The sequence below is a fragment of the Wyeomyia smithii genome, chromosome 3 (genome assembly GCF_029784165.1).
Source record: "Wyeomyia smithii strain HCP4-BCI-WySm-NY-G18 chromosome 3, ASM2978416v1, whole genome shotgun sequence".
NCBI lineage: Eukaryota > Metazoa > Arthropoda > Insecta > Diptera > Culicidae > Wyeomyia > Wyeomyia smithii.
Window position 1 is genome coordinate 77,411,584 of NC_073696.1, and position 22,300 is coordinate 77,433,883.

Here is a 22,300-nt window from a genome sequence, read left to right on the forward strand (position 1 = left end):
TATAGTGTAAGATTTCCTGTATTGGGTTCGTTTCTTTTTATTAAAAATAGCTTGAATGGTTCTTCTATTATATCCATTCTACTCACCAATTTCAAAAATATATTCCATTTCATTTTTCTTTCCTTCATTACTGAGAGGTAAAGATTCCATCCGGTGGATCATATGGTAAAAAGCAGCCATTTTATGCTGGAAGGAATGGTTCGAAGTGCTAGGTATTACCCGTTTAGTCTGCACTTTCTCCAATAAAAATTTGCCGTATTTTGAGCAATTTTTAGCCAACAAACGTTTTGTGATGCTGGCATTGAAAGTATGTGGGTCATCAAATTTTCGGGGATAGCACACAAATGCGATCAGCATCATATCCGATATCAAATTGAACAACAAATCGTCCTTTTGAGGACAGATAAATACTTAATTGAAGAGTTAATACCTTCGAGTACCAGCAGCGTTAGCTGCAGCGGGTACGAGCAGCAGTAGTAGTTTTGTGATTTTTTTTCTAAATGAGTTATTTAGTTTAAGTTAGACAGACAATTTAGTTTTTCAAAACTCTTCTGAATGAATAAAAATAGGCACTCTTAATGAAAAAAGTTCTTCCAACACAAACTCTTTCGTGTTGTTGTTGAAAAGGTTCCATAGACATGCACAAACTTTTGTTAGAAAAACTTTTCTTTCCTTACTCATTCGTTTTGTTAAACCCTCAACTCAAATCATTTGTATTTCTCCTAGAACATGCCAGAACGTTTTTGTTTCAAATTCTGTATAGTAGAATACCCAAACAAAAAATAGATTGCTGTTGTTTCTTCGATGTCGGTCGACTAAAGAAGTAATGTTTACTAATTTCAGATACGAAATACTACTTGGCTTGCAAAATCACGAAACATGAAAAGCATTTTTTTCGTGGGTAATAACAAGAGAATTAATTAGCACTAAAAACTTGGCTGTTCAAATTCCTACATAGCTAGCAAAAAGTATTGATAGAAAACAGATATAAACCTAAGTACTACATCGTAAAGCTTACCATTGTCGATCTGCTTGGAGCTATTGTACTGCATCGAGTTCATACTGGCCAACAGTTCACGCCTTTCTGCACTTTCTTTCTTGCTAAAACGAACCATTTTATCGCCGTAAGTCGTAAGTTGATATGTCACCGCAGATATCCGTTGAGTTCGTTAACACAGCATCATTCGAAGCAAAATGAAAGAAATTTCGCACTAAATCAGCTTCTTCGCCGCTCAATTCGAACGATTTTCACTCTCATTCTCGGTTATAAATCAATAAAATCAAACAAACTAAACAGTTCATGATCACTTCACACTGGTAAATTATTACTACAACAAAACGAACAATTAACCACGCTAAAGCAAACAAACAATTCTACCTGTTTCTTCTCACGCAATGGCTTGAAGGAGGCAGACTTCACTTTGTCTAGTCAACCGCACAAGTATCCGCCTTCTTCTTGCTAATAAAACAAAAAAAACCACACTCATCGATCGCACATCAAAAAGCAACAAAAATGAGGCAAATATGCGAAGCAGTGGGAAACTAGCTGAATTTAAAGATTTGTTTTTTTTTTTCTGCTAAAAATACACCACACAAACCATGAGCCGTCCGTCTGTCCAAAGAAAGTGAAGAAAACCGGTAATTTATTATGTTTTTGAAAAGTGACTTCCGTCTGCAGAGAAGACCCTCTAAACTAAACCTACAAAGCTGAATCACCGCTCATCAGCAAGTATTCCGTTGACATTAAATCGGTTTTGTGCTACACTTACATACATGCAGGCAGGTATTTTTCAATAAGTTTCAAATGAACCATTAATCACTGTTAGTATTCCAACCCACTGACGTCTTTCGGTGTGGAAATTGACGATCTCGAATAGCTCAATTAAAAAGCAACAAAAATTCTATCGTCCAGGTTGCTACCCAGTATGACCCGAACGACGTCCGGGCGGTTACCGGGCCGAAACTGTAGCGAGTCACGCGGTACTTTATAGCACAGTCTCGGCGCCCCGACGGCGAACACAAGTGACCAGCGACGCGTGTACTACCGAGGAAAGTCCAAACACTGACTGAGCCGGCGCTGGCTGATGATGCGTCGCATTTTCCGCCACGATCCGGTCGAGCTCTGCCGGCGGAAAACAAGGCTTTTCCGACTCTGGGAGCCGTTCCTTACAACCGCTTTCGAAAAGCGGAGCACTTTGTAGAACGGATGATGATATTTCACTCTCGATTCTTCCTCGCTCTCGCGCACTCTTCATTCAGTGTTTGATCATAAATGTGAGTAAGGTGTAGCAAATCTAATCAGCTCAGTAAATTGAGCATTATGTTGTTATTTTGTATAGTTAAACAACATAATAATCACTAGAAAAATTATATATTGGTAATCAATTGTGGAATATCACACATTAACTAAAAACCAAGAATAATACATTTCATAGACAAACAACAATTTTGCTTCATCCGTTATGCACACCTAACCAAACTAATCTTTTGAGAAGGGTTAACCATAACAGTCAAACTGTTCCCTTCACCCACGTGTGTTTCGCTCGATTTGTTGACTGCTTTATTTTCGGAAAACCTTTACCATGGGGCTATCATCTTACGGTGTCATAGTGTCTTTTTCTCGCCGGTTACAGTAAATGGCCTCTTCCGGGAGTAGTCCAACAAAATACTCTAACCTGAACCGACGAACCAAAATTCGCCCTACGCTTTACTACATGTCAAGAATGCGGCCTCGAACTTCAGAGAATAGAAATCGTAGGGGGTTAACGGTAGATAGCGTATATTGTTATTTATCTGTGCCAAGTTGTACGACATAGACAGTTTCACACACAGGAAGGTACACTACTAATCGTGAACTAAAACATAGTGTATTTACAGACGTCATATGATAGTTTTTCCGAATAAACACGGATTTTATAAGCAGTTGAGTGAAGGTAAACATCACGAACCGCACCAGCCGAGGTGGTTGGAAACCGTAAGTGCGGTTCGCGTCGAGCTAGAATTCGATCATGACGCAATACTTACTTGATCACTGATGCATTGTTAGTTAACCAGCCGGTCAAAACAATCATCAGGGGATAATTTTGTTTGAAATTTCACGTCATCCATTGAACCATCTGGCGGCACCCTGTCGTGAAATGTATGTATTTTTGCTGTGAGCCAAACCTCACAACAATAAAAATCGGAGAAAATTTTCCTTGCACAGTTATTTGAAAATTTGCAGACAATATCTAAATAAGCACACCCACACCGTTCTCATCGTTGTGTTGTAGCAGCGCGCCAACAATAAGTACAAGCAGTAAATCATGCATTATATTTTATCAAGAATAAAAACTAAAGAATAACCACTGTCATGTCAAAAGCAGTAGAATACGTGGGTAGCGCGAAGAATGTTTGCATGTTGGTTGCTTTTGTCATATTTATTCATCTTCAATGTTTTGACATTGGAGGATTACACGAATGCTGTTCGCGAATGTTTACAAGGGATATACGATAAATAAACTTTTTCTAAATAAACTGCTGCTACTTCAAAGATAGCCACACACAGAGACGTTATAAGAAATGTTCCACCAATAACGCTATGGAATTTCGCTCATCCAATTAACAACCAAAGCTAGACAAACATTACCCTATGCTACTGTTGGAGTGTTCCGGTTAGATTAAGCTGGTAGCGGTCATTCCACGGTCTGTGACTTTCAATGGGCATAAACTGTTAGTTTACGGTGTATAACACAGCTGTGAGTATACGAAGCTTGTTCGATGGTGAAATAACCCTTTCCCGCCTATGCTTGTTCAGACAAGTAAAACCTCCTGCAAAATATGTTTCTCAACAGTCACCCTCAACCGGAATGTTCCGGGCCGGCTAGGGTTAACGCTACTGAAGTGTAAGTGTAATTAAAACGCTGCCGATTTAATCAACAACTGCATTTGCGAGCCTTATGCAATAACTTAAATCATATTGTTCGAAGCAGTGGAAACAATAACGGCATAGTGGGTGAAACGTAGCACGATGTTCTTCGAAGGTGAACTAATCTTATTCCTTATCCACGTGACGGGAAAAAGAATCTGTTTTTATATTTTCACTGAATAACTAGTTTGACGATTTTGGAAACCGGTTTGAGCTGTCAAATGCGGAACCAATCGAGCAGTGCTGAACCAGTTAAACTTAATTAGTCGTTTTGTTTAAAATTTTTTTTTTCACCCAACAAAACTATTCCAAAAGCCGTAGCAAAAAAAAATTTAAATTTTCATACATTACTTTTGAACTAAATAAGTATAAACATATGAGAAAAATAATCTTTTAAACACAGCTTCTCTATTCCATTCGTTGACGAGAGAATCGAGATTACTAATTCAAACATGTGTAAAATATTCATTAGCATGTAACAATGCGGAATAGAAAATGTCCCGAAATCAAGCTTTTCTAGTCTGCTGATGCTGACCAGTTATTTCTTAGTGGGACAACACTGATAGGTACTGTCACTAAAGAAGATGATCAAGACAAGTTCAGAAGGGAGAAGGATGAAAACCGGTTATCTTTATACCAGCAACAGGCGAAACAGATCCGAAATTCTAAATTTTTTAGGCTTATCTTGCTCAAGGCAATGGAAAAGGTATTAAGAAAACATCCAAATCAAACGAGAACATAAGTTATTTAAATTTCAGTTTGCTTGTTCAACTATTTCGGCTTTTTCCGCAGACAGGGATATTCTTGACATTGATGTGGCGTTCAGTTGTGGACAATAACCTCAAAAGCTTAGAAGCTCAAAGCTTCTCGGATGACACAGTTATCGTAGTTATGACATTAGGAAAAGAATGCAAGATGCTCTAGAGGCTACCAAACTTTGTTGTAAAAGGCAGTATTTGTAGGATGTAAGCTTCGGTTTTAGCACATGTCATGTATAAAAGATATCGAATGTTTCAGTTATATTCCTAATAAAAAATAGTTTGAAATATTCAGCAGGGTATTTTATCAGTTCTTAGCAGTCTTAGGCATTCGATATGTTTGAAACTGCCATCCTTTTTTAAAGGGTTGAATTTCGTCTAATAATATTGACTGCACTTTTCTACTGTAAATCTAATTAATTACATTAATCGAAGTAACGGAGTGAGAGCTTTCACATTTAATTGTGAAAAACTACTTTCTTTTCTTCTTTGTTCAACATATATGCTTTTTAGAGCAGAAATGTGGGTAAACAGTGGGCACATGCGAACTATGGCGTTAAGCCATACACTACAATTTTCCAGCTTAGGGGCAGCATACAACAGCGTCTAACCCATGGCGGACGATTTATCAAATGCGTAGTCTTACCATGTACCTTCTGTTACATGACTTGTTACCGTAGTCCTGTTAGCATCGAATGATGAAAACGACATATTTCAAACAATCTTGTAAGCAAAACGGAGTGTAATGTTGGATTCATACCGAAGCGGACAAAACTAGATAGTTGAAATGTCAGAACTAAGCTCGAATCAATGCCAGCAGAACCAGAAAAAAATGCAAACTACGCACATATATTTCAATTTATTTCTTATCGCCAATCAATTATTCTACCGACTATCGACTAATTTTAAGCAGTCCGAAGGCAATAGAAAGAAGCAATCCATTTGTCGTCGATGAACCGTTCCTAACCGGTTACAAGCTTCAGCCAGTACCGAAAAGCTGCCACGTCAGTATACACCGTGAACGCTTTCACGTTGCACGTATTGGCTATGTTATCAAACTGGCCCTCAGAGACAACACCACGGAGGAAGTATCGACCACCCCTTTTCATCACAAATCCACTTCCGGAATCACCTTTACAGGGAGCAGATCCCCGACCATCGGCACAGAATATTCGCCAAGATCTTGGATAAGTTTTTTCCAGATTTGCCATGCATTCTTGACGCGTCACTATTAATGGCCTTACAAAGGTGGGAAAGGGGGATGGACTTCCAGTTTCGTTTACACCCCAGCCTGCAACGATACCTTCTTCGCCAACGATTTTCGACAACTCGTTATCGTCTTGTCAAAGACAGATCGGTATAATGTAATTCGAGTACACCAGTTCTTCTTTCAAACGTAGCACGGCCACATCTGTATCCTTAAGTCCATCGTCATCGACATAATCTTCATTTGGTATAATCTCAGCAATATCCGCGTGTTGTGCGTCGCCATCTAAAAAGTTATCAACGTTGTATAATCCCGGTATGGCTAGGATCTGCGATGGTTTAATCAATACATTCAGCTGGAACACGCAATGGGCGGCAGTAATAAGGTGCAATTTAGTTATAATTGTACTGCCACAGATGTATTTCGATTGAGTACGCCGCGAGCGGTCGAACAAAGGAACAATCCAAGGAAACTGTCCCTTCGATGCTAGTTCGCCGTTCACGGAGAGACGACTCAGCGAACTCGGTGGTTTGCCACACTCGTATTGTGGACTTGGTACAGTAGTAGAGACTACAGGTATTGGTACTGGTTGTGTGCTTACGGGTGAAATAGTAGATTTTTGTTGCACTAGGATTGGTCGCATCGTTTGGGGTTCAACTGGTGCGCGATTCGGTTGTGGCTCAGGATGTGTGACATTTGCGCCGCTCCCTCCGGGCTGCATCTGCGGATGTATATTGAGTGTGTGCACGAGGTTGATGGTTGTAACGAGTAGAGTATGGACTCTTGGTCCGGTACAGATTGTTAGACCATTTACTCTGATGGAAAGAACCGATGGTATGACATCCTGCAGGGGGAAATCAACCCGATACTGCGCGGGTAAACCTTGTGAAATGTCCCTAGCAGTTTCCTCACTGGACTTGACCAGCGTGACCGAGCCAACATCCGAGCTGGGTAAGCGCCTTGTGATGGCAAGATCGACGTTGAGTTCACCTCATGTGTCGCACTAATATTATCGATCTTGATGTAGCCATGTACATGCTTCTTTTCCGGATCTACTAGGTAAATATGTTCGGACATGAAGTGTTGGGGGTTTGCGTCGGAACTAAACCCAGCAACGTGTTCAGGTATAAAGCTGTTATGATGATTTGAGCAGATTGTGAAGTTAAGACACGCGAATCCATATTGGTTATTCTACTGCAGCTTCCTTTCCTAAACGTGCTATTTTTTATATCCTTCACTTGACCTCGCGTGACATTACTAATTCATTGTCACTGATTAATGAGCTGGTTTCATAGAACCAAAGAGTCCAATGTAAACTTATTTCATTAGCATTAGTAATTTACAAGTTTACACTTGAACTCCGCTTGAAGTAGCGCTTTCCACTAATTTATGATCAATTTCAATTGTTAATATCTTCATCCGTTACTAACGTTCACCTCAAGACGCTAATAGTAACGATCTATACACCGATACCTGTAGACAGATACTGACTGGGTTCTATGGAATTCTCACAACTCAAAAAGCAAACAGGTTTTTGCGTATTTTCCGCTAATTCGATGGTATAGATTTTTTTTGTTGTATGTGCTTCATCGTACGCAATATCTACGCATCCAACGTTATAGAAATTCGTTGTAAAGTTTTAAAGTTGTAAAGTAAAAGGAAATTTAAACATTTTGTTAAGAGGGAGAGAGCAATTAACTTGATCGTATTCAAAGCATCGGTTCTTCTGGCAAAGTCGCATCCAAATCGAAATTTAACTTAACGAGCTAGTCCACCCCGAAATTGTATACGTCCATATACTTATCAAGCCCTATAAGAACTTGTTTTTGATAACTGGAACTAATCTCTCGAAATATAATGTTCTTCACCGTCACCACTCACGTTTTCCGGTATGCTAATATTTTCTACGAGTGACCAGCTTTCTGTTACACACAGAAATAGGACGTGGTAACTCGTTTCATACTATTTCTCTCTATGCCTCCGACTAACGCTTGCAAAATACAGGTCGGACTCAATTATCCGGAGTGTCGAAATTTTTTACACTCCCGATAATCGAATTTTCTGGGAAACGAATCACAAAAAAAAAATAATATTGAAATTTGCAATCAACGAACGTACAATAATTATTTTCTTCTGCTATGTTACTTGTATCATGCAATGGCGTAGATAGAAATTAATTCCTGTGGGAAAACAGGATAATTTCTTGCGAAACCAAAAAAAATGTATCAGACACTGATTGGTTTCACTTAAGTCGGACATGTCCTGAACATGCCGGAAGGGACAGAAATGGTAACAAATAAGCGGAATATCACAAACAGTCAATGTAAAATTTCAAAATAAATATTGGAAACAACCAGCAAAACAGAATTACTCCAGATAACATTAACAAAATTTCCGATTTCTCAAAAATTCAAAATGGCGCCACTGTTGCCCCTTAAGATGAAATGTGTTCGAATTCGGGGCAATTTGTTTTTGCGTCAAAATATATCCAAAACTCATACATAGAAGCCAAGGCTGAAGAAAAAGTAAATTTTTGTTGCACTGTGTAATCGAGTCTAAAATTCCGGGTAATCGAACCCCGGATAACCGAGTCTCCGGATAATCGAGTCCGATCTGTATTCATATTTTTCGATAGGATGTTTTCTGGTAACCGAAAATATTGAAAGGAAACGTATTAACGTATGGCCTAATATTTTGAAAATTAGCTGATTCGGATAGCCTCCCAGCTGGTCTCGTGGTACGATGCTAGCCTAACAAGCCAGTTGTTGTAGGTTCGATTCTTGGCTCGGGAGAAACTGTTAGTGTCAGTAGGATCGTCGCGCTAGCCCCGCATTTAATTGTCCTGTACACTTGACAGTTGGCTGCGTAGTCTGTGTATTTTTTTTTCTTCTGTATGCTTGAAGGGCACTGAGTACTGAAATGCCACTGCGACATTCTTGCTGATTGTCTTTTGTGGCGGGCCCCGATTGCTGTGCACAGGTTACGGATTGCTCGTACTCATTTATGGAGTAGAGCTGTTTTGTTGTAAACCTGTACCCCAATTAGGTACAACATAGTTGATGAAACTAATTACCTGTTTGGGATTAGAGCTCCACACTTGGTATAGAGTTAAATGGTAACTTCCTAAGAAGTTGCACCTAGAGGAAGCAAGAGCTTCGCAAGAGCAAAGCAAATGCTCTGAACTCTCTGGTTCAGATTTACAGAAACGGCAGGTGTCGTTCAACACTACACCGATTTTCTTAAAATGATAAAAAGCGGGACAGTGTCCGGTAAGGAGTCCCGTGATTATCCGTAGGTCACTACGATTTAGACTAAGTAGCTTTCTGGCGGTTCCAGGGTTCGAATAGATAAACTGTTTAGCTTGTCTACAACCCTGTACCTGTTGCCATTGGGATACTATTTCTAGCCTTTCCCAAGTTAGTAGTTCGCTTTTGATAGCGGAAATGGACCTACCCAGAAACGGCTCGGGGCCAATAAACCGCTGAGCTGATCCCTGTCTTGCTAGGTAGTCAGCGTGTTCATTACCCTCGACTCCGCAGTGTCCGGGCACCCAAAACAGAAAAACTGAATTCTGTCGGGAAAGTTCCCGTAGAGTTTCAATGCATTCCCAAACAAGTTTGGAAGCGCATTTGACTGACTTAAGTGCTAGTAGTGCAGCTTGACTGTCCGAGAATATACCGATTTTCACATGTCTGTAGTTGCGTTGCAGACATATTTTTGGGCAGATATATATGGCATATACCTCTGCTTGAAAAACGGTGGGCCATTTTCCCAGGGAAAACGTTTCCCTGATACCGGGTCCGTATATACCAGATCCCGTTAGGGATCCCATTTTCGAGCCATCCGTATAGAAACTGACGATGCCAGGTGGAAGAATAAGCCCTCCATTGTTCCACATAGAGTGGTTTGTTTCAATCACTCTATATGGAATGTCCATGTTGGTCCTAACGTCCATCCAGTCGGAGACTGTGGTTAATAGCGGAGTTAGTTTGAACTCCCTAAGTATGCGAAGGTGGCCGATTCGGTCCCCTTCAAGTATAGTTTTCCTCCTTTGCAACCTTAGAGCGCCAAGCTCTGTTTCCTTTTTCACATGTAGATGTAGAGGTAGTAGGCAAAGCATAGCTTTCATGGCTGCAGTTGGAGTTGTTCGCATAGCGCTGGTAACCGAAAGACATGCAAGTCTTTGAACTTTTTTGAGTTTGGCTTGCGCAGTCACTTCGTTCACTTTAGGCCACCACACTAGGGCAGCATAGGTGATTCTTGGTCGGGCAATGGTCTTGTAAGACCAGAGTGCCAAGTCTGGTTTCAGTCCCCAGGTTTTACCGTACAGAGTTCTGCAGGCCCAGATCGCTGACATCGCTTTCTTAGCGGCATGATCCAGTTGTGCAGACCAGTTCAGTTTCTTGTCCAGAATAATTCCGAGGTATTTGACTTCATTGCTGAAGCCCAGTCTAACTCCATTCAATATTGGAGGAGTGATGGAGATCTTCCTTCGTCTGCCGAATGGAATTAGGACTGTTTTTAAAGGGTTTATGTTTGGACCCTCCTGTAAACACCATGACATGGTGGTATTCAGGGCCGTTTGCATTCGGCTCGACCGAGTTGCGTCATCTTTACCTCTGACGATCTGTGTATAATAAACAAAAGGTCGAGTTCCGAATCGAAATGTAGCACCAAGGCTTTGCTTTGCTTAGCTGATTCGGATATAACTATTATTTTGCAGAACAGTTTATTTTTTATTCCACTTTTCAAATGATTTTAGTTGCTTGTTGCTGACTTTTTAAATGAACACGAACTGATTTCGGTTAAATGGTTAAAAGCTGGATGCCTCACTTGTTGGTGCTCCAAGAAGCAAGGCCATCATAACCAATTTATTGGTAAATCAAATTTCACTTAAGCCTTTGGAACAGAATAATTCCTAGCATCAATAATTGCACATTTTAATGTTTCCAAAGCGAAATCAATATTCGCTTCGTTTTGCAAATCTAACTCATTATTGAAATTATTCTCAATATGAGTTTCATTTCTTTCCCAATTAGCCTTGTGATAATTAAAAACAGAGCTCATAGGATTGAAACTGAAAAACTTATTGGGAGATGGTCAGAATCAAAATCAGCATGTGTGTTTTCGACTGGAGCTGCTCTTCTAGATATAGAAAAGGCATTCGACAGTGTTTGGCATAAAGGTTTAATAGCTAAAATGTCAAATTTCAGTTTTCCGCTTTACCTCACAAAAATGAAACAAAGTTATTTAACTGACCGCACTCTCCAGGTTAACTATCTAAATGGTAAATCTAATAGATTGCCTGTTAGAGCTGGTGTGCCTCAGGGGAGTATCTTGGGCCCAATCTTATATAACATTTTTACTTCTGATCTTCCTGATTTACCACCAGGTTGTGAGAAATCTCTGTTTTGTGACGATACAAGCATTTCGCAAAAGGAAAAAGCCTTCGTGTTATATGCTGTCGGCTTCAAAAAAGTTTAGATATATTTTCTTCATACTTACAAAAATGGAAGATTTCCCCTAATGCTTCTAAAACACAGTTAATTATATTTCCTCATAAGCCAAGAGTTTCATTTCTCAAACCCACCCATAACCACGTTATTAAGATGAACGGTGTGGTCTTAAATTGGTCTGATCAAGTTAAATACTTAGGGCTAATTTATGATAAGAATCTTACTTTCAAGGAGCACATTGAAAATATCCAGTCAAAGTGCAATAAGTATATCAAATGTTTATATCCTCTGATCAACAGGAATTCTAGACTTTGTCTCAAGAATAAACTGTTAATTTACAAACAAATATTTAGACCAACAATGTTATATGCAGTTCCCATCTGGACAAGTTGTTGTGCAACCAGGAAGAAGACACTTCAAAGGATTCAGAATAAACTTTTGAAAATGATTTTGAAGCGTCCTCCCTGGCTTAGCGCAAACGAGCTACATAGGCTCACTAATGTAGAAACATTAGAAAATATGTCAAGCCAAATTATCAACAAATTCCGACAAAAATCGTTGCAATCCTCAATTGCAACGATTAGCTCACTTTATAGTCAGTAAGATAGTTTTAAGTTTATTTTAAGTTTCGTTTTATTCCTTTTATTCCTTTTTTTTCTTGACAAGTAGGTTTAATAATTTTCCTACAAATACATTATCTTAACTGCGAAAGCTAATAACATTCAATAATACTAAAAAGCGTACAAATATATATAATAGTGTTGAAATGTCACCATTTGTGGCAGAACACACAATACTAATTCTGAATAGATATTTTAGTACATAAATAAATCATTACAAACTCCCCCCCCCCCCCCTATAAAAATAAAAAAAATAAAAAAAAATAAAAACTTCTTTAAAAAATTTACGAAATCAAATACCAAAAAATACCAAGGGACAACCCACATACCACGTGGAGCGCCTGGGGGGGGGAGGTTGTGCAGTGTCCACGGTCCTTACAAAAAAAAAAGAATTTATATGGGCATTTGTCCACGGGGGGTGGATAAAAATCGTCAAAATCTGTCCACGTGGTATGTGGATGGCCCCCAACGACAACGATCGTGAGATGAGCCGTAAAATCATTAGAAATCAGGCGCAAAAAAAAAGCTGAAGCTTTTGGACCGTTGACCGGAGAAATTATTTCCACGGTAAAAAAAAATTAGAAACACACAAGGTTTCATTTTCCTTTTGGCAATCCTTCAGTTACGCATATAAATTCAAATCAAAAATAAGACCAAAGATTATATTAGGGTAAGGAACGGCTTAAGCAGTAGCGCCTTTTTTAATCAGTCAAAGAAAACAGGCCTCAAACTCCTGAATTTTGATCAATATCGACAATTTCAATGATGGAAACGAAAACTTCGATTGTCTAGCTGTCTTACTAATATAAGAAATACCGTTAATAACAAAGCAATCTGTGAACAATCACCAATTGAAACAAATCGACCTATATTGCAGCCATTCAGGAGCCACTTCGGGTGCTAAAATAAAACGCCTGCAAAACATATGGAAACTGCTTAAAATAAATTCGGGGTGATTGGAATAGTGTCGCTCGATTGGTAATTTTAATTAATTATTGTTAAAGTTTGCTAACTTAGTTTTACAATCTGAAAACAAGTTCTAACAGAGAAAAAGACAAAGAACAGATTGATATACTTCTGTTTGAATTTCACCCAACACATTTCGAGTATTTCGTCCTAATACACAGGCGGTTCCTGAAGCTGCTCAGAATATGTTCCCTACCCTATATCGGGGTAAAATTTATGATGATGATGATGGTCCCACCTCTTACCCCTACAAAGGTTTGAGAAAGACGATTTATCTACAAGATAATTATTATAAAACAATTAAACCAGATAAGCAAACAAAACGAACTGGTTTTCATCACAGATATAAATTTCTTCACAATTGATCCAATGCTTTGCAGCGATTCAAATAGAGAAAATTTTCGTCAAAAATCAAGTAATTCATCGACAAAGCGTTGTCGGTATCAATTTATTTGCAACTGTCAGCCAAAAGACATTAATTGCATCTGAGTTAAGCCAACATCCAGTGTAATCATCCACAAAGTCGATACAATCCCGACGAGGCCATTCCTGCCGTGATCAGCAAGCAAAGCACAAGTCCAGCTGTCAACTTCGATGTGATTTATAAGAGAGCCCCCACCTAGGGAAGTCGAAAATATTTCCAACTCGAAAATATCCTAGACCGGCTAGGAAACCAATGTCCAATGACAACCAACAGAACTAAAATCGTTCCGATTACTCTGACGAGTATCTTGATAATGTCAAAATAAAATAATAAAGGTATTCTCCATCTCAAATGATTAAATTTCTAAATTCAGTCCTTCATATCTGATCATCGCGCGCGATTTTCAAACCTTCGTAGACTACTCTTTTTTATTTTATACTACATCAATAATTACAAAATCCATCATCACCCTCGTGACGAACATAATAGTTTTTCAGTGCTACCATATTCCTTTAAAAAGCTATATAAGCAGAGTCCACAGAGATCATCCGTTACAAGAACTTCGTCAATTACAGTTTAGCTAAATTAAAAAAAATTAAGTAACTGCTTAAAATTCAGCTTTGACGTGTGAAATGCATAGTCTCTTGAATTCTGATAGCGTCGCCGTACGTCTGATGTGTCTAGGCATCGAATTGTATAAATTTATTCCTTTAAAGAACAATGAATTTTGTGAAGCACTAGTTAAAAAATGTGGTGTTCTAATTTCTCCCGCATTTCTTGTGTTATATCTATGGATGTCACTTCCTCTAACAATTCGATCACACAAATATCGGGGCAGCAATCCATTAGCTACTTTAAAAATGAACACCATTGTCAGAAAAACAATTCGTTGCTTCACCGATAGCCATTGCAAAGCGTCAAGCATCAAGGACGAGGAAGTGTATCTATTGCATCTCAAAATCAACCGCATTATTTTATTTTGCAAACGCTGCAATCTCGATATTTGTGTTTCATTTGCCAAAAATAAAATGGAAGTGCAAAAGTCTAAATGAGGAGAGATGATTGATTTATAGAGATGAATCTTGCTGAAAGTATTCAACTCCTTTTTCAAACGACAGAGGATTCCATATTTCTTGGCAATTTTCTTGATGACATTATCAATGTGAACATTGAACTTTAGCTTGTCATCAATAATCACGCCAAGATATTTGATCTCACTCACGCGATCGATTGTCTCACCATCAATTTCAACTGAGACATTTTCATTTACACGGTTTCGCGAAATAATCATGAATTTTGTTTTGTTGGTATTCAATTTTAGCTGTTTGAATTTCAACCATCCGCTCAGCGATCGCAAATCTTTGTTTAAATGCAATATGGCTTCTTCGAGATTTTTAGCTGCAATGAACAATACTGTGTCATCAGCAAAAAGATTTATGTCACAAAAACGTAAGACTCTTCTCATATCATTAATGTACATAATAAACAAAATAGGCCCTAATACACTTCCCTGAGGTACACCAAGAGTGTTCCTTATGGGATCAGAGGTAAAATCATTGAAAATAGTCCTTTGAGTTCTGTCACACAAGTAGTTTTCAAACCATTTGTATGCAGTACTCGTAATTCCAAAGCGCTTTATAGTTTGTAACAATAAGGGCCTAGAAATCGTTTCAAAAGCGCGTTTAAGATCCAAAAACACCGCAACAATAGTATCCTTACGCTCAATGTTTTCTTTCCATTTTGCTAACACCAAATTCAATGCAGTTTCACAAGAATGGCCTTCCCGATATCCTGATTGTTCTGGTATCAGCAAACCGTTAGAGTTCAAATATTGTAACAGTTGGCCTTTTACAGCAAGTTCTAAGATTTTCTCTAAAGTGTGCAACATATTGATAGGACGAAACTCTTCGGCTTTAATCGTCCCAGCAACTTTTTGTATCGGAATCACTAACGACTCCTTCCAAATTTGTGGCACGTGCCCCGTTTGTAATGATTCGTTTATAAGGCCAAGTAGATCGTGCCCAATAACATGAAAACAATCTTGAATAACTCTAGCATTAACGTTATCAATTCCAGCCGTTTTATGAAGAGAAAAACATATGTTTTTGAGTTGTTCTAGTGTAAGTTGGTGAAAGCTTTCAAAACTACAATTAACATTATACGGCCGTTTAATTTCATTCGGTTCATTAACCAATTCAATTGATTTATTGATCAATGAAACACTTTCGATGAAATAATCATTGAACTTACTTGCAATTGTTGCTTCAGAATGTTCTTCAATGCCATCAAAAGTTATGGACCGCGGATTAAAATTGCAAGGTTTCAGTAATGACTTCAGTATTCTCCATAACTCTTTGCTGTTGTTTTTATGTTGATCAATTTTCCCCTGTATATATTCGCTCCGTGTTTTGTTCAGAGATTGTGAATATATATTCCTAGCAACTGTATAATTGTACCAATCATTATCATTTGTTGTTCTACAAAACTTCTTGTACAATTTGTCTCTTTTTCGCCTGAGGCGCAAAAGATTTAGATTGTACCAGTTGTTCGAGTTCTTAACAACAACATTCTTTTGTTTGACTAACTGATTAGTACAGTTTTTTAAAACATTGTTCAAAATAGTTGCTTTATCATCAAGGCTACGAGATAGGGAAAAGTCCAAGTTTCTTGCAACAAGCTCCGAAACCTTTCGTTTCGAGTAATTTTTCCAGCACTTAAATTTCACTTGATTTATTTTACTTCCCGTACCACAATTATTTATAACAATCGTTTCATGATCGGTAACTTTTAAATTGGGACTCACCATTGCAGAAACGGAGTCAAAATTAGTATAAACGTGGTCAATCAAAGTCCTACTATGTCTGGAAATACGGGTATACTCATTGATTATTTGTTTCAAATTGCAAAATTCGGCTAAGCGCTTCAAATGATTTGAATTGAGGTTATCGCGCCAATTCATGTTAAAATCTCCGGTAATAAGGTTAAATTTACTACAATCCACAAAAACTTCGAACCAAGTTTCCAAAATCTCCATAAAACGCTGGTCACTTGAACTGGGAGAATGATAAACAACACCATAATTACCCATCTTCATGCCACCTTCCACCGTAATGCCCAAGAACCAGTTTCCATCAATTGCTTCGTTGTGGCGAAGATTGAATCGAATTGATTCCTGTGCATAAATAGCAACACCGCCAGTGTGTCTGGAATGCGAGCAACAAGCAGCTATTTTGTATCCCGGTATAGAGTATTGGTCGAACGCATCAATATCTACAATGTGAGTTTCTGATAAAAATACCAAAAATGGACGCTTTTCCTCTACAATCTGTCGCAAAGCAACGTAGTTTGTAGATAACCCTGCAATATTCAAATACATCATATCGAATTGATTCACATTCCACTTGGAACTTGGTTGCTATTTATCGAAACGCAGGCTGCTTTTTTTTTGCTCATACAATTTCTTGTAAACTGAGCATTCCGAGCTAGATGCTGCGTGGTTAACGTCCAAATTCATTTTGCGTTCTTTATTAAATTTTAAACAGTTAATGCATTTCGATACAGTGGAAGAACATTCAGATGTCTTGTGTTGCCCGCTACACAAGGAGCACTTTTCATCGTTTTTACATTCTGTGCTCTTGTGCCCAAATTCTCCACATTTGAAGCATCTCAAAATGTTAATCGCTGGAATGATGTGGCACCGATCCCACCCAACATTCACTTTTTTCGCGGTCAACAAACTATTATACGACTTTTTATCGACTTCAATTACCACGTTGAACTTGTTATATTTGAAACGTGGATTTTCGTACATACTAATAACCTTGATACTATCGATAGAAACCGCCTCGTTTTGACTCTTTAAAAGGTCAATGAAGGCGTCAGGAGAATACTGATCACTCATACCCATTACTTTTAATCTTGGCACCGGGGGAACGGGTACAACAGCTGTGTAGCTTTCACCAAGGTTGTTTTCAATACCACTTTTCACGATCTCTATGTTATCATTTGTTGCACACTCAACAATAACTGAGCCATCTTTCCCGTTTCTAAAGTTACTTATTTTGTGGGTCTTCGGATCTAAATTCGACTTTAAAAATTCCCTTGTAGCTTCACTACTCTGGGAGGACTCTTTTGGCTTGATCACAATGACTGGACCAGCCTTACGTTTTTTTATATTACCACGAACTACACTCGCAAAAGTTAAAACTTCTGTTTCGTTATTCGCGCAATTACCATCTTCATTTAATTTACGTTTTTTAGTCTTTTTTGCCACATTCCGATTCAAACTATCAGAATCCGACACATTATTGCCCATTTCAACTAACTCCTGTCTACGTTTATTTTCTAAAAATGAACTAGTCATAATATCCATTTTTCCACTAATAAATTTATCAAAATCATCGCCTCTTTGCTTTAGAGTACTGATTATATTTAAGCTCATTTCTTCCATCCCGCTCTTTAACGCGTTGCCTATCTGAGCAGTAATGTTGTTTTGAATATCTGCAATCAAACTTGAAATCTGTTTGATCTCCTGTCTTAGTGCATCAACATCCAAAACTGAAACATTCTGCTCGTCACAACTCTGAACTGATAGACAGTCGTTGCATTTAAACAGAACATTATCGCTTGCATTGATTAATTTCACTGAGGGTCCACTTATTCCACCGCAGCGAGAGTGAAATCTCCCTCCGCAGCGAAAACAGCAAACGAGATCGTTAATCAAGACAATACATTTACACTTTACACATTCCATTTCAGCCTTACACAGTGGACGCTACGTACGGCGTCGCACAGGCAACAGAGACAATAGAAAAAAAAACAGCACCAAACAAACCAGCTCACACCGCAGTGAGTGGCGGAAAGAAATAACAAATTTATATCAAAACAGGTAGTAGTTACTACTGCACTTCTACTTATCCTGATTGAGATCCTTAATAGGTACACTTTGGAATCACAATTTCCACTGTATACACACAATTTCACACGTAAATTAGTTTGAAAATTTCACAGCACGCAATAAATAAACTATGATGTTCGCCATTACAAAGAATGAATTTACGTTACATCGAGTTACATAGTATCGTACTTATGTAATACCGAGGTTACGTTATATTAAGATATGACTGTAGTGTCACGTGACAAGACAGGACAACCAACTAATGACAAAGAGTCCACAATTCACTGACGGCGATGGTTTACGACCATGAAGCGCGCTTTTGGAGTCTTCAACCGTAGGATCTCGTAACCAAATTTTGCTGGCAAGCGTGAAGCATGATCATGAACCACGAAATGGATTAGTTCTAGATATCTACGGATAGAGTAAAGAGGGCGAAAATGCGCCAGCGGCAAGTGCACATTTTCGAATGAACTGGCAACATTGTATGAATTTAAAACATTAGAACGCCAGCTGGTCACACATGTGAACACTAAAAATTTTGTTTAGGCGGTGCGTAGCTAGGAAGTGAGTTGTTTTTTGAGCTGTTTTGATCTCTTAGTTTTGGTATTTTCTTTTCGGGAACAGGAACAGAAAAATAACAGAATCTAAAAAACTTTTGTATAATTGTAACTTTCATTTTGCCGAAAATTTTTTGGCGTTTGTCATAGAAATCAAACCAGTTGGAAAACTCCTTGTACAGTAAAAATACATTGAAACTACGGGGAAAAGTGTGCACTAAGGTTCTGCAGCCGTAAGGAAAAAATGTGTTTTGTCAATTGGCACTTGTTTTTGTACAGAAATCACAAGAGAATAACTAGCGATAGAAATAATGATAAGGAAATGCTTTTTTGAAGGTAAAAGAAACCTTTTTATTACAGAAAAACATATCTCATTGAAGAAATCTCTCAAAACACACTACCGAGTCTTTGAGGTCCACATCTGTCGACCATTGATCGCTTATCGTGCAGTAACAAATGCTGGACATTCAAATGAAATCCACAACTTGTATTCGAGAAATTCGGTTTTGAACTATGACATTTAGCAGCAAAAATGAATTGGGGCAAAATAAGCAAAAAAATATTTACTTCTTCAAGGGTTGTAACATATAAAAGCAAAGCAAAGCCTTGGTGCTACATTCCGTATCGGAACTCGACCTTCTATTTATTATACACAGACTTCGCAGCCAACTGTTGAGTGTACAGGACAATCGCGGGGCTAGGCGCTGCGATCCTACTGACACTAACAGTCTCTCGCGAGCCGAGACTCGAACCTACGACGACTGGCCTGTTAGGCCAACATCGTACCTCGAGACCATCTGGGAGGGTTGTAACATATACTCTGTTCATATAGTGCGAACTTTAGTTTGGAGATTAGAATTACGTAGTCGAACGATGTGAACTTTCGTAATAGCTGCCTTATACATTGCGCACTTTTACCCCGCCTGCATTTGTGTATTTTTCTAAAAAGAAAAATTATCGTGCTTCTAACAAAATACGAAAAACTCTAGTAATACGTTTTGAAGACAAAAGGTTTATGTACCGCTTAGTAACAAAAGCGATTTGTATGATAGTTTTGCTAAAGTTCTGTTGCGAAAACAAGTAGGTGCGTACTATTGTCACTCACCAAGCGAGTAAAGATGGATATATAGGAAAAGCGTGACTTTTACCACTAATGCAAGCGGCACAGATAATTGTAATCTAAGATGAAGATGAAGACGATTTATTGCCGTACAACAATAATTCAACAACTTTGCCTTCGTCAGGTTTGAGTATTCATGAAACTGTTTTCTCACAAATAAATACTTTTAGCGGTGAAATTGGTCAATATTTCAGCTATCGTTTGATGAAGAGAATTTTTGGGTAATTGCACTACAAGGGTTTCAACAGGTACGTTTACGCTGAAAATGGTTATATTGAAGTCATAAAAGTCAAGTTGAAATTTTCTTCAGGACCTTTGTAAACACGTAACATGATGAAATCCGAAATAATCTTCATAACTCTAAATAAATTTCAAATAATATAGGTACTAGAAAACATTCCAGTACAGCTGTTACCTTGCTCTTAATTTATGAGGACGGCCTCCTAATTACTGAAAAATGAACTACGTGTTCAGTTTGTGCCGATTTTGCTACCTCATAGAAAAAAGTTACAAGGTTTGACACGCACATCACTTTATTTATTTTATTTAGCAAAGTAAAGTCGTGTGATATGAAACAGCTGCCCGTCTGGAGCTCGTGTAATATTCCATTTTCATCTCAGTTGAAACGCCAAAAGTCATAACAGATTTGAGATATAATGTTCAAATTACGAAAATTGCTTCGTAACTTAAAACCCACTCTGTCACTGCCATTTAAATTTATGGTGTTTTTCGTGAAAGAAAGTATGCACTTCGCGTTCTACGAAATAACAACGCGTCCACCCACAGCCGGTCTCGGACGTTTCCTCAAAAGCGAAATGCACTATGCGATCCAAAAACCCACTGAAAATTTGCGGCTTAATCATAAAAACAGGTTTCCTACACTAGCAAGAACGGCTCTCTAGCAAGCAGCAAGCAGAACGAGGAAAGACACTCGGATGAATCGAAAGGCAAATGTCTACAATAATCGTGCAGTAATACTACATCCGAAACAGGGGCAGTAAGCTCAAACAATCAGACATACATGAACAATCTTGTTAAAAATTCTAATTCAATTACCCTGTTTTATCGCGATAAAATCAAGAGTACAGTACGATTTACAGAAATTCTAATAAATGGCGAATGAATGCCAACTGACGCAACGAGCCTGTTCTTCCACTGACAACCTCAATCTAAACCCTCTTCTCCGTACCTTGAGGTCTTAACTCAAACTTCTCGGCCACAGAACAGGTTTTCACTGTTTCATTTTACTCTCTCACTCTCACGTTTCTGGCCGGCGAGTTCAGCGAAAAATACGATCAGTCGATCGCCACACGTTACACAAGAAAACACAACACAACAAACCCGCCACGTATAACTACTCTATCGAGACCACGAGCGTCGTTTAGGTTCAACAACACTGGCAAGACTGACTGTGTGATTTCGACCGAGGGCTGCGTCCGCCGCCGCGCTTGCTCTCGCTTCAACCGTCGACTGTGTGCCAGAGTAAGGCCAAAACATAGCCCCACGCCACGCCAGGATGACGGAGCGTAAACAGAGTAACGATCGGTCTACGGATAGCGGACACCATCAGCGGCCGTAGTGTGCATCGCTGCGCACGGACGCTTGAAGCCTGTGATGGAGACGCTGCAGCCTTCTAACGAACGTCATTCTGCCTGCTGCTGCCCGAGATAAAACTAGGAATGGTCGAATTTACATTCACATGTTGAAATTCAGAGACATGCTATTTCGGTTTCCTGCCGAAAAATTGTGACTGAGAAAGTTTTTTACTCTCTGTTCTTAAAACTTATTAAACTGGTATGTTACTTTCCATGCTGCATTTCTATTGAATGCTTAGAATTTTGAAGGAACAAATCTATCCACCTCATCTAAAAAAATTGTCACTACATACATTAAAACCCAAGTTTTCTTAGGTTGAAACACATACTATGACTATGACATGCCATTTAAACATCCCTACCAAAATTCGTGTCGATCTCCAAAATGCTACCAGAAAACAATACTCGCCCAACTTCGAAGCACTGGCTGGTTAACATTTATGTAATTTACGGTGCCCATCAGGCAGAGAAAACAGTAGAGAGAAGTTATTTGAGACAGCAGTACCAGCTCAAATATGCCTTCCTACATATGTATAATAATAATAATAATGTGGTACGCAGGGATGTATGTAACATGAAGAGCAAACGTGGTGGCATCAAATAACCAACAATTTGTGCCCAGCGCTGCCAGAAAAAAAAACGAGCCAGAAGTCAATATGAAACCCCAATGGTAGCGCAGATTATCGAATGCATAATCAAGAGATTGAATCATGTTTCCTCGTTAGGCTTGTTACTGGCCGATTGGCACAGAATACTACAATCGTAACTCGGTGAGGAATTCCAGAGTTTGCAA

General features: G+C 38.7%; 2 protein-coding genes across 6 annotated transcripts in view; both read right to left on the reverse strand.

Annotated features, from left to right (window-relative positions):
• The window catches only part of LOC129726824 (protein PALS2), a 78,470-nt gene that overhangs the window by 43,745 nt on the left and 12,425 nt on the right, over positions 1-22,300 (reverse strand). Inside the window, exons 1-2 of one of the 5 annotated variants that reach the window (XM_055683950.1) lie at positions 21,102-21,319; positions 1,019-1,328 (exon numbers count right to left, since the gene is read on the reverse strand). The exons of 3 other annotated variants lie outside the window; for them this stretch is intronic. In XM_055683950.1, coding sequence (XP_055539925.1) covers positions 1,019-1,115 — 97 coding nt within the window. In that variant the 5' untranslated portion in view covers positions 1,116-1,328; positions 21,102-21,319. Of the gene's footprint in view, positions 1-1,018; positions 1,331-21,101; positions 21,320-22,300 lie in introns of those variants that run through there. One more of the 5 variants, XM_055683951.1, reaches the window with a different exon arrangement.
• Positions 15,560-19,077, reverse strand: LOC129726825 (uncharacterized). Its single transcript, XM_055683956.1, has one exon. The coding sequence runs from the start codon at positions 18,089-18,091 to the stop codon at positions 16,754-16,756; it is 1,338 nt and encodes a 445-aa protein (XP_055539931.1). The 5' UTR covers positions 18,092-19,077; the 3' UTR covers positions 15,560-16,753.